This window comes from Phocoena sinus, chromosome 4 (genome assembly GCF_008692025.1).
Source record: "Phocoena sinus isolate mPhoSin1 chromosome 4, mPhoSin1.pri, whole genome shotgun sequence".
In the NCBI taxonomy this organism is placed as follows: domain Eukaryota; kingdom Metazoa; phylum Chordata; class Mammalia; order Artiodactyla; family Phocoenidae; genus Phocoena; species Phocoena sinus.
This window is the reverse complement of record NC_045766.1, coordinates 35,203,853-35,216,976: the sequence shown is the minus strand read 5'-3', so window position 1 is coordinate 35,216,976 and position 13,124 is coordinate 35,203,853. Positions and strand designations below refer to the sequence as shown.

The 13,124-nt window shown below is 40.1% G+C and overlaps 1 protein-coding gene across 1 annotated transcript in view; it reads left to right on the top strand.

The window, feature by feature from the left end:
* The window catches only part of PLCH1 (phospholipase C eta 1), a 237,967-nt gene that overhangs the window by 208,727 nt on the left and 16,116 nt on the right, over positions 1 to 13,124 (top strand). The window contains exons 15-16 of the mRNA XM_032631291.1: positions 1,751 to 1,848; positions 12,922 to 13,101. Coding sequence (XP_032487182.1) covers positions 1,751 to 1,848; positions 12,922 to 13,101 — 278 coding nt within the window. The remainder of the gene's footprint in view (positions 1 to 1,750; positions 1,849 to 12,921; positions 13,102 to 13,124) is intronic.

Sequence of the window (13,124 nt, the reverse complement as noted above, 5' to 3'; positions counted from 1 at the left end):
AGGGCTAACTTTATACAGAAGTTCTCTGTGTCATGGAGTGTCCTGGGAGTTTTACTTGTCATTTCTAGGCATTACCTCCCTCACATTGATTTATAATCATTTGCTTTCACAAAACCAGATTTTTACCAATGGCTAGAGAATTTCCTAATTACGTGGTAAAGGAGGAACATGGATTCTTCTTCCCATTGGTTTTTATACCTGTCTATGTGCATGTCTTCTTTCTTGGCAAAATGAGTTGTTGACACATTTTGGCCTTAATTCTTTTGTTCAATGTATATAAGTATCATTACAGTAAGAATTTTTGTCTGATTTGTTCACTATTTTATCTCCAATAGGTGCTCAATAAATATTCACTGAGTGAATAAATCTATATCATCACTATCTAATTCCAGAACATTTTCATCACACCAGAAAGAAACTCTACCATTAGCAGCGACTTTCCATCTCTCTCTCCCCTGGTCTCTGGTACCAACTAATCTACTTTTTGTCTCTATAGATTTGCCTTTTCTGGACATTACATATAAATGGAATCCTACAATATTTGGCCTTTTTTGTCTGGCTCCTTTCACTTAGTATAATATTTCCAAAATTCATCCATGTTGTAGAATGTATCAGTACTTCATTCCTTTTTATTGTTGAATAATATTCCATTGTACGAATATAGTGCATTTCATTTATGTATTCATTAGCTGAAGGATATTTAGGTTGTTTTCACTTTCTGGCTATTATGAATAATACTGCTATGAACATTCATTTCTAAGTTTTTATGTGGACATAGGTTTTTATTTCTCTTGGGTATATACTTAAAAGTGGAATTCCTGAGTCACATGGTAACTGTTTAATTTTTTGAGGAACTGCCAAACTATGTTGGCAAAGCAGTTGTACCATTGAAAATTCTCCAGCAATATATGAGCATTCCAGTTTCTCCTCATCCTTGCCAACACTCATTATTGCCTACCTTTTTGGTTATAGCCAACCTAGTAGATATGCAGTGGTATCTCACTGTAGTTTGGTTTGCATTTCCTTAATGACTAATGTTGAGCTTCTTTTCATGTTCTTATTGGCCATTTGTGTATCTCCTTGGTGGGGATTGAAGTTTTTAATGATCATATGTTTTCCTAGAGGAGAAAAGTGTGTCTGTGAGGAGAATGTGATAATCTATGGAGAATTTTACTGTGGCAAAGAGTAAGTAGCAGAATTTGTAAAGCAGATCCTAGGAGTGGTTTATGGGATACAGAAGATATAGACGTACAGAGAGAGTAAGTAATGGATGTTTGTCTTAAGAAGTTGAAGAATATAGAAAAAGCATAAAGAAGAAATCAAAATTCACTGTACTTATACCTCTAGAAGATAATGACTATGGAAAGTTTGGTGTATTTATCTTTAGATATAGGATTCTTGTGACTGACAGTACAGTATCCCTACTGCTTTTTAGTCCAGGTTCTCCTTCTGACAAAGCAGAGTGATTCCCTGCTAAATTCTGGTTTACTCCACAGTTGGGTAATGGTGGGAATCAAGCCCTTCACAATAGAACTCACAAATTCAGGAGAAGAGACTGTGAATAAAGTCTGGCTGAGCGGTGAAAAAAGCCACATGAGTATGGTGTTGTGGTGGAGAGAATGCTGAACTAAAAATCACACTTGGTTTCCAATCCTGGCTCCATCAGGAGCAGGTAGGGAAGGTGGAGTAACCAGAAGCCCAAACCTCTTCCAGCTCAAAAATGTCATGAGTCCTGGTGTGTATTTTACAGGTTGGGCCGCCGAAGGAAAACCATGAAGCTCTGTCGAGAGCTCTCTGATTTGGTTGTGTACACAAACTCCGTGGCAGCCCAGGATGTTGTGGATGATGGTAAGGCCTGAGGGTTTTTTCTTCTGGATACACACTCCTGACCTTTCTTTGTCAATTGTTAATTAAACTTTTGTTAATCGGATCATCAGCACACATTTCTGGAGCTGTGGAGAATCCAGCTTGAGTGTCAGGAAACTGATGGCTGGTACAATGCTTAGCTCACAGGGAGGGCTCTATTGATTACTTTGCCTAATTGGCTAGAGGTCAGAGAAAGACTTTATTATTATTAAAAAGACAAATGTATCAGAGCAAGGTCTTCCCAGTCTTCAAACTATGGAGACTTGACTTAGTTTGATGGCCAGATCACAGATGGCTGTTCCAAGTGTGAATGACTAGAAGAAAGAGGAAATTAATTGACAAATATAACATCTTGAAACGCCCTGTATTTTCTCATTGAAAATTTTGACCTTGATGAAAATAATTTAATCCACAGATTGCAATTTTAACAACAAGAGCAGAAATTTCAGAAGCATTGACTCTTTCACAGTTTCTTACCCATCAGTTGCCGTATGTGGAGTTGAGAAATTCTAGTTACAACTGTTCTTACCCTGAGTTTCCTGCTAGCTGCTCTTTCTCTTTATCCTCTTCCTTTCTCACTTGTATTTTGTTCAGTTAATGGGTGCTTATGAAAATAAACTGCGGTCATATGGGTTTTCAATCTAATTGTAATTTTAGTGGAAGAGTAATGTACGTCAGAATCTCCCATTTTCTCATGTCTCAGTGGAGGGAAAACAACATTGTGCTGAGTCTGGGTTTTTTTTGCTTTTTTTTTTTTTTTAATCTTTATTGGAGTATAATTGCTTTACAATGGTGTGTTAGTTTCTGCTTTATAACAAAGTGAATCAGTTATACATATGATCCCATATCTCTTCCCTCTTGTGTCACTCTCCCTCCCACCCTCCCTATCCTAGCCCTCTAGGTGGGCTGATCTCCCTGTGCTATGCGGCTGCTTCCCCCAGCTATCTATTTTACATATGTCCATGCCACTCTCTCACTTTGTCACAGCTTACCCTTCCCCCTCCCCATATCCTCAAGTCCATTCTCTAGTAGGTCTGTGTCTTTATTCCTGTCTTACCCCTAGGTTCTTCATGACATTTTGTTTTTCTTAAATTCCATATATATGTGTTAGCATACAGTATTTGTCTTTCTCTTTCTGACTTACTTCACTCTGTATGACAGACTCTAGGTCCATCCACCTCACTACAAATAGCTCAATTTCGTTTCTTTTTATGGCTGAGTAATATTCCATTGTATATATGTGCCACATCTTCTTTATCCATTCATCCGATGATGGGCACTTAGGTTGTTTCCATCTCCTGGCTATTGTAAATAGAGCTGCAATGAACATTTTGGTACATGACTCTTTTTGAATTATGGTTCTCTCAGTGTATATGCCCAGTAGTGGGATTGCTAGGTCATACGGTAGTTCTATTTGTAGTTTTTGTTTGTTTGTTTGTTTTGCGGTACGCAGGCCTCTCACTGTTGTGGCCTCTCCCGTTGCAGAGCACAGGCTCCAGATGCGCAGGCCCAGCAGCCATGGCTCACGGGCCCAGCCGCTCCGCGGCATGTGGGATCTTCCTGGACTGGGGCACGAACCCGTGTCCCCTGCATCGGCAGGCAGACTCTCAACCACTGCGCCACCAGGGAAGCCCTATTTGTAGTTTTTTAAGGAAACTCCATACTGTTCTCCATAGTGGTTGTACCAATTCACATTCCAACAAGCAGTGCAAGAGTGTTCCCTTTTCTCCACACTCTCTCCAGCATTTATTGTTTCTAGATTTTTTGATGATGGCCATTCTGACTGGTGTGAGATGATATTTCATTGTAGTTTTGATTTGCATTTCTCTAATGATTAATGATGTTGAGCATTCTTTCATGTGTTTGTTGGCGCTCTGTATATCTTCTTTGGAGAAATGTCTATTTAGGTCTTCTGCCCATTTTTGGATTGGGTTGTTTGTTGTTTTGTTATTGAGCTGCGTGAGCTGCTTGTAAATTTTGGAGATTAATCCTTTGTCAGTTGCTTCATTTGCAAATATTTTCTCCCATTTTGAGGGTTGTCTTTTGGTCTTGTTTATGGTTTCCTTTGCTGTGCAAAAGCTTTGAAGTTTCATTAGGTCCCATTTGTGTATTTTTGTTTTTATTTCCATTTCTCTAGGATTTGGGTCAAAAAGGATCTTGCTGTGATTTATGTCATAGAGTGTTCTATGTTTTCCTCTAAGAGTTTGATAGTTTCTGGCCTTACCTTTAGGTCTGGAATCCATTTTTAGCCTATTTTTGTGTATGGTCTTAGGGAGTGATCAAATCTCATACTTTTACATGTACCTGTCCAGTTTTCCCAGCACCACTTATTGAAGAGGCTGTCCTTTCTCCACTGTACATTCCTGCCTCCTTTACCAAAGATAAGGTGGCCATATGTGTGTGGGTTTATCTCTGGGCTTTCTATCCTGTTCCATTGATCTATCTTTCTGTTTTTGTGCCAGTACCATACTGTCTTGATTACTGTAGCTTTGTAGTATAGTCTGAAGTCAGGGAGCCTGATTCCTCCAGCTCCGTTTTTCGTTCTCAAGATTGCTTTGGCTATTCGGGGTCTTTTGTGTTTCCATACAAATTGTGAAATTTTTTTGTTCTAGTTCTGTGAAAAATGCCAGTGCTAGTTTGATAGGGATTGCATTGAATCTGTAGATTGCTTTGGGTAGTAGAGTCATTTTCACAATGTTGATTCTTCCAATCCAAGAACATGGTATATCTCTCCATCTATTTGTATCATCTTTAATTTCTTTCATCCGTGTCATAATTTTCTGCATACAGGTCTTTTGTCTCCTTAGGTAGGTTTATTCCTAGATATTTTATTCTTTTTGTTGCAATGGTAAATGGGAGTGTTTTCTTGATTTCACTTTCGGATTTTTCATCATTAGTCTATAGGAATGCCAGAAACTTCTGTGCATTAATTTTGTATCCTGGTACTTTACCAAATTCACTGACTAGCTCTAGTAGTTTTCTGGTAGCATCTTTAGGATTCTCTATGTATATTATCATGTCATCTGCAAACAGTGACAGCTTTACTTCTTCTTTTCTGATTTGGATTCCTTTTATTTCCTTTTCTTCTCTGATTGCTGTGGCTAAAACTCCAAAACTATGTTGAATGAGAGTGGTAACAGTGGGCATCCTTGTCTTGTTCCTGATCGTAGTGGAAATACTTTCAGTTTTTCACCATTGAGGACGATGTTGGCTGTGCGTTTGTCATATATGGCCTTTATTATGTTGAGGAAAGTTCCCTCTATGTTTACTTTCTGGAGGGTTTTTATCATAAATGGGTGTTGAATTTTGTCGAAAGCTTTCTCTGCATCTATTGAGGTGATCATATGGTTTTTCTCCTTCAGTTTGTTAATATGGTGTATCACGTTGATTTATTTGCGTATATTGAAGAATCCTTGCATTCCTGGAATAAACCCCACTTGATCATGGTGTATGATCCTTTTAATGTGCTGTTGGATTCTGTTTGCTAGTATTTTGTTGAGGATTTTTGCCTCTATGTTCATCAGTGATATTGGCCTGTAGTTTTCTTTCTTTGTGACATCCTTGTCTGGTTTTGGTATCAGGGTGATGTTGGCCTTGTAGAATGAGTTTGGGAGTGTTCCTCCCTCTGCTATATATTGGAAGAGTTTGAGAAGGATAGGTGTTAGCTCTTCTCTAAATGTTTGATAGAATTCGCCTGTGAAGCCATCTGGTCCTGGGCTTTTGTTTGTTGGAAGATTTTTAATCACAGTTTCAGTTTCAGTGCTTGTGATTGGTCTGTTCATATTTTCTATTTCTTCGTGATTCAGTCTTTGCAGGTTGTGCATTCCTAAGAATTTGTCCATTTCTTCAAGGTTGTCCATTTTATTGCCATAGAGTTGCTTGTAGTAATTTCTCATGATCTTTTGTATTTCTGCAGTGTATGTTGACAGTTTGATTAATATGTGTCTTTTTCATTTCTAATTCTATTGATTTGAGTCTTCTCCCTCTTTTACTTGATGAGTCTGGCTAATGGTTTATCTATTTTGTTTATCTTCTTTTTTTTTTTTTTTTGCGGTACACGGGCCTCTCACTGTTGTGGCCTCTCCCGTTGCGGAGCACAGGCTCCGGACGCGCAGGCTCAGTGGCCGTGGCTCACGGGCCCAGCCGCTCTGCGGCATGTGGGATCTTCCCGGACCGGGGCACGAACCCGTGTCCCCTGCATTGGCAGGTGGACTCTCAACCACTGCGCCACCAGGGAAGCCCCTTGTTTATCTTCTTAAAGAACCACCTTTTAGTTTTATTTATCTTTGTTATAATTTCCTTCATTTCTTTTTCATTTATTTCTGATCTGATCTTTATGATGTCTTTCCTTTGGTAACTTTGGGGTTTTTTTGTTCTTCTTTCTCTAATTGCTTTAGGTATAAGTTTAGGTTGTTTATTCGAGATGTTTCCTGTTTCTTAAGGTAGGATTGTATTGCTATAAACTTCCCTCTTAGAACTGCTTTTGCTGCATCCCATAGGTTTTGGGTCGTCGTGTCTACATTGTCATTTGTTTCTACGTATTCTTTTATTTCCTCTTTGATTTCTTCAGTGATCACTTCGTTATTAAGTCGTGTATTTTCTAGACTCCGTGTGTTTGTATTTTTTACAGATCTTTTCCAGTAATTGATATGTAGTCTCATAGCGTTGTGCTCGGAAAAGAAAAAGATACTTGATACAATTTCAATTCTCCTAAATTTACCAAGGCTTGATTTGTGACCCAAGATATCTAACCTGGAGAATGTTCCATGAACACTTGAGAAAAATGTGTATTCTGTTGTTTTTGGATGGAATGTCCTATAAATATCAATTAAGTCCATCTTGTTTAATGTGTCATTTAAAGCTTGTGTTTCCTTATTTATTTTCATTTTGGATGAGCTGTCCATTGGTGAAAGTGGGGTGTTAAAGTCCCCTACTATGAATGTGTTACTGTCGATTTCCCCTTTTATGGCTGTTAGTATTTGCCTTATGTATTGAGGTGTCCTATGTTGGGTGCATAAATATTTACAATTGTTATATCTTCTTCCTGGATTGATCCCTTCATCATTATGTAGTGTCCTTCTTTGTCTCTTCTAATAGTCTTTATTTTAAAGTCTATATTGTCTGATATGAGAATTGCTACTCCAGCTTTCTTTTGGTTTCCATTTGCATGGAATATCTTTTTCCATCCCCTTACTTTCAGTTTGTATGTGTCTCTAGGTCTGAAGTGAGTCTCTTGCAGACAGCATATATATGGGTCTTGTTTTTGTATCCATTCAGCCAGTCTGTGTCTTTTGGTGGGAGCATTTAGTCCATTTACATTTAAGGTAATTATTGATATGTATGTTCCTATTCCCATTTTCTTAATTGTTTTTCATTTGTTATTGTAGGTTTTTCCCTTCTCTTGTGTTTCTTGCCTAGAGAATATCCTTTAGCATTTGTTGTAAAGCTGGTTTGCTGGTGCTGAACTCTCAGCTTTTGCTTGTCTTTAAAGGTTTTAATTTCTCCATCAAATCTGAATGAGATCTTTGCTGAGTAGAGTAATCTTTGTTTTAGGTTTTTCTCCTTCATCACTTTAAATATGTCCTGCCAGTCCCTTGTGGCTTGTGGAGTTTTTGCTGAAAAATCAGCTGTTAACCTCATGGGGATTCCCTTGTGTGTTATTTGTTGTTCTTCCCTTGCTGCTTTTAATATGTTTTCTTTGTATTTCATTTTTGACAGTTTGATTAATATGTGTCTTGGTGTGTTTCTCCTTGGATTTATACTATATGGGACTCTCTGTGCTTCCTGGACTTGATTAACTATTTCCTTTCTCATATTAGGGAAGTTTTGAACTATAATCTCTTGAAATATTTTCTCAGTCCCTTTCTTTTTCTCTTCTTCTTCTGGAACCCCTATAATTCGAATGTTGGTGCGTTTAATGTTGTCCCAGCGGTCTCTGAGACTGTCCTCAGTTCTTTTCATTCTTTTCTCTTTATTCTGCTCTGCAGTAGTTATTTCCACTGTTTTATCTTCCAGGTCACTTATCCATTCTTCTACATCAGTTATTCTGCTATTGATCCCATCTAGAGTATTTTTAATTTCAGTTATTGTGTTGTTCATTGTTGCTTGTTTCATCTTTAGTTCTTCTAGGTCCTTGTTAAATGTTTTTTTGCATTTTCTCTATTTCCAAGATTTTGGATCATATTTACTATCGTTATTCTGAATTCTTTTTCAGGTAGACTGCCTATTTCCTCTTCATTTGTTAGGTATGGTGGGCTTTTTTCTTGCTCCTTCATCTGCTGTGTGTTTTTCTGTCTTCTCATTTTGCTTATCTTACTGTGTTTGGGGTCTCCTTTTAGCAGGCTGCAGGTTCGTAGTTTCCGTTATTTTTGGTGTCTGTCCCCTGTGGGTAAAGTTGGTTCAGTGGGTTGTGTAGGCTTCCTGGTGGAGGGGACTCATGCCTGTGTTCTGGTGGATGAGGCTGGATCTTGTGTTTCTGGTGGGCAGGTCCACGTCTGGTGGTGTGTTTTGGGGTGTCTGTGGACCTATTATGATTTTGGGCAGCCTCTCTGCTAATGGCTGGAGTTGTGTTCCTGTCTTGCTAGTTGTTTGTCATAGGGTGTCCAGCACTGTAGCTTGCTGGTCGTTGAGTGAAGCTGGGTGTTGGTGTTGAGATTGAGATCTCTGGGAGATTTTCACCATTTGTTATTACATGGAGCTGGGAGGTCTCTTGTGGACCAGTGTCCTGAAGTTGGCTCTCCCGTGTCAGAGGCACAGCATTGACTCCTGGCAGCAGCACCCAGAGCTTTTCATCCACACAGCTCAGAATAAAAGGGAGAAAAAGTAGAAAGAAAGAAAGAGTATAAAAGAAAATAAAGTAAGGTAAAATAAAATAAAGTTATTAAAATAAGAAGTAATTAAGGAAAAAAAATTTTTTTAAGTATAAAAACAAACAAAAAAACGGACGGATGGATCCCTAGGACAAATGATGAAAGCAAAGCTATACAGGCAAAATCTCACACAGAAGCATACACATACACACTTACAAAAAGAGGAAAAGGGGAAAAAAATAATAAATCTTGTTCTCAAAGTCCACCTTCTCAATTTGGGATGATTCGTTGTCTATTCAGGTATTCCACAGATGCAGGGTACATCAAGTTGATTGTGGAGATTTAATCCGCTGCTCCTGAGGCTGCTGGGAGAGATTTCCCTTTCTCTTCTTTGTTCACACAGCTCCCGGGTTTCAGTTTTGGATTTGGCCCCGCCTCTGCGTGTGGGTCCCCGGAGGGCGTCTGTTCTTCACTCAGACAGGACGGGGTTAAAGGAGCCGCTGATTCGGAGGCTCCGGCTCACTCAGACCAGGCGGGAGGGAGGGGCACGGAGTGCGGGGCGGGCCTGACGTTGCACCAGCCTGAGGCGTGCTGTGCGTTCTCCCGGGGAAGTTGTTCCTGGATCCTGGGACCCTGGCAGTGGTGGGCTGCACAGCCTCCCCGGAAGGGAGGAGAGTGACCTGTGCTCGCACACAGGCTTCTTGGTGGTGGTAGCAGCAGCCTTAGCGTCTCATGCCTGTCTCTGGGGTCCACGCTTTTAGCCGCGGCTCGCGCCCGTCTCTGGAGCTCCTTTAAGCATCGCTCTTAATCCCCTCTCCTCGCGCACCAGGAAACAAAGAGGGAAGAAAAAGTCTGTTGCCTCTTCAGCAGCTCCAGACTTTTTCCCGGACTCATTCCTGGCTAGCCGTGGTGCCCTAACCCCTTCAGGCTGTGTTCACGCAGCCAACCCCAGTCCTCTCCCTGCGCTCCGACAGCCCGAAGCCCGAGCCTCAGCTCCCAGCCCCGCCTGCTCTGGCGGGTGAGCAGACAAGCCTCTCAGGCTGGTGAGTGCTGGTCAGCACGGATCCTCTGTGCGGAAATCTCTCTGCTTTGCCCTCTGCACCCCTGTTGCTGTGCTCTCCTCCGTGGCTGTGAAGCTTCCCCCCTCGGCCACCCACAGTCTCCGCCCACGAAGGGGCTTCTGCTGTGTGGAAACCTTTCCTCCTTCACAGCTCCCTCCCACTGGTGCAGGTCCCGTCCCTATTCTTTTGTCTCTGTTTTTTCTTTTTTCTTTTGCCCTACCCAGGTACGTGGGGAGTTTCTTGCCTTTTGGGAGGTCTGAGGTCTTCTGCCAGCGTTCAGTAGGTGTTCTGTAGGAGTTGTTCCACGTGTAGATGTATTTCTGGTGTATCTGTGGGGAGGAAGGTGATCTCCGCGTCTTACTCTTCCGCCATCTTCCCCCTCTCAGTCTTTGTTTTTGTTGACTGCCTGTGCTGAGTCTTACGTCCTCACAACCTCCAGGATTCTTTCCTCAGATCTTTATCCCCCCCCCATTCCACAAGTGTATCTTTTTCTATCTGCAGATTTTCTTCCCTTTGGTGTTGATTCCTTCTTTAGATGGTGACAATTATTTTAAAAAAATTAATTTCACATGTGAGAACATGAGAACCTGTAGGATTCTCAGCAAGTGAACATCACATTCTTTTTTTTTCCAGATTCTTTTCCATTATAAGTTATTACAAGGTATTGAATTTAGTTCCCTGTGCTACACAGTAGGACCTTGTTCTTTATTTTATATATAGTAGTGTGTATATATTAATCCCAAACTCCTAATTTATCCCTCCCCTTTCCTCTTTTGTAACCATAGGCTTGTTTTCTATGTCTGTGAGTCTATTTCTGTTTTGTAAATAAGTTCATTTGTGTCATATTTTAGATCCCATATGTAAGTGATATCATATGATATTTGTCTTTCTCTGTCTGACTTTGCTAGTATGATAATCTCCAGGTCCATCCATGTTGCTGCAAATGGCATTATTTCATTCTTTTTTATGGTTGAGTAATATTCCATTGTATATATGTATCACATCTTCTTTATCCATTCCTCTGTTAATGGGCATTTAGGTTGCTTCCACGTTTTGGCTATTGTAAATAGTGCTGCAGTGAACATTGTGGGGGGGGTGTATCTTTTCGAATTAGAGCTTTCATCTTTTCTGGATATGTGCCCAGGAGTGGGATTGCAGGATCATATAGTAGCTCTATTTTTAGTTTTTTAAGGAACCTCCATACCGTTCTCCATAGTAGCTGCACCATTTTACATTCCCACCAACCTTGTAGGAGGGTTTCCTTTTCTCCATACCCTCTCCGGCATTTATTATTTATAGACTTTTTGAGATGACTGTCTGACCAGTGTGAGGTGGTACCTGAACATCACATTCTTATAATATCTGCCCACAGCTAGAAAATAAACTCAGGAAGTATTTTAATGGAGTTAAAGGTATATTTGGTTCATAGAAATATTTCAACTACATGCCTTAGGTAATCATAATCCTATTAGCTTAATGGAAAATAATATTGAGGACTGTTTAGTTCTTGAACTTTATCTGTTTTTGTCTTTTGTGTGTGTGTGTGTGTGTGTTAGCCACAAAATAAGCAATAGATAATGAATGCATGGCTCATCCTAATGCAAAGCAACTCAACTCTATTAATATACTAATTGACATGTACCTAATTAGCAAGGTCATCTTATTGATAATGTGGTGTGCGTAATTTATGTAGAGAGACAGAGAAAATAGTGGTACTAATTTTAGTGCCACTCTACCTGAATGTGGTTTGTCAAAAAGACTATATTTTCTCTTACCCTGTTCAAAGTATTCCGCATCAAAATCTACAAATATGGTCATTTTTAGTATGCTTGAGATATGTAAACTATGCGAAGTTATGTCAGTAAGATATTGATATATGTGATAAGGAAAGAGTCTGTTTGAGGGAAATCATCAGATTAAGCACTGTAATTCTCTAATTTCTTTGCCTTCCACTTGTGTTTATGACTGTTCCATGTTGTAGAGTGTAGTTGCTAGTCATTTGGCCAGTGTTTAATAACTAAGGCTGTATAACCCTAAGGACAGCAAGGGCCCAGGGAGACTGTGTGCATGAATAAACATGCAGAGTCTGGACACCATTCAGGCTCAGTAAGATTATAATTCACCTCCTTTGTTTCATGGGCCATGTCCCGCAGTCTGGGTTCAGAGCACACATGGGAATGAGAATGAGACTCTGGGCACGTTTGGATCTTTATCTAGGCTGGTCTATTCCAACAGGTACCAGGTGACATGGGGTGGTCATTTGAGGGGTGGGGTATGGATGTTTGGTGAAGGGGTGGGAGTAGTGGGAGCATTTTAGATGTGGTACAAAAGATAGTACTGGGAGAAAAGGGTAAGATATTAAATAATTGGAGGTTTACTCCATCATGACCCCCTAACTTGTAGCTTCGTTGGTCCTGGATTAACGCTTTCTGTTGATGCTCCAAGCAGAAACTTTAATATAGGCTTCCTGTTTTTTACCTCCCTTTACTTTTCCATTATTTATAAATCTGGCTAGGTGGATGGCTGTTCTTGTTTCTGAAACTTTTATTTCTTTATGATGTTCTTTTGAATTCTTTTCCCATTATGATTCCTCTCTCCCAAATAGGTTTTGACTGGCTTCGTAATTCTATTCAAAGTAACTTTAAAACCCAATTTTCCTGCTTTGGAATTGGTCTTTTCCCTTTATTTTCTTCGACTCTGAATGCTGTCACTTAATGTGTTTCATATGTATGCTTTCTAGATGAATGCCTTCAACGGATGTCTCCCTTTTATGGGGAATGAGTTACAAAGATAGTTTTATTTATCCATAGGTGTCTTGATCTCTGGCAGAGCTATTCTGCTTGAATCACGCGCCTAGAAAATAATTTTCCTGTCTGTCCTCTTCATACTAGTCAGATAGACATGAAGTAGTGAGATGATTGAATTCTTGGGAGAATATGGGATCCAGAAATAGGCAGTTATCCGAGCAAGATGCACAGCTCTGATCTGAAATGGCAAAAGAGTCCCGAGAGTGGAGCTTTATTAGACCTTTCTTACTCAGGAGCTGTGCCTGCTCTGGTTGAATTCACTCTTTTGCTCTGCCTTTTATTATGGGTGTAATCGGGCATCATTTTAAGATCTTTTATGAGTGGTGTTTTCTTTGCAGCAGTTCTCACATTTCTGTTTTCTTTGTTAAAAACTTGTAGGAACCACAGGAAATGTGTTATCATTCAGTGAAACAAGAGCACATCAGGTGGTTCAGCAGAAATCTGAGCAGTTCATGACTTATAATCAGAAGCAGCTCACGAGGATTTATCCCTCTGCCTACCGCATCGATTCCAGTAACTTCAACCCTCTGCCCTACTGGAACGCAGGTTGCCAGCTAGGTGTGTATGCCTCGGGGAGGAGC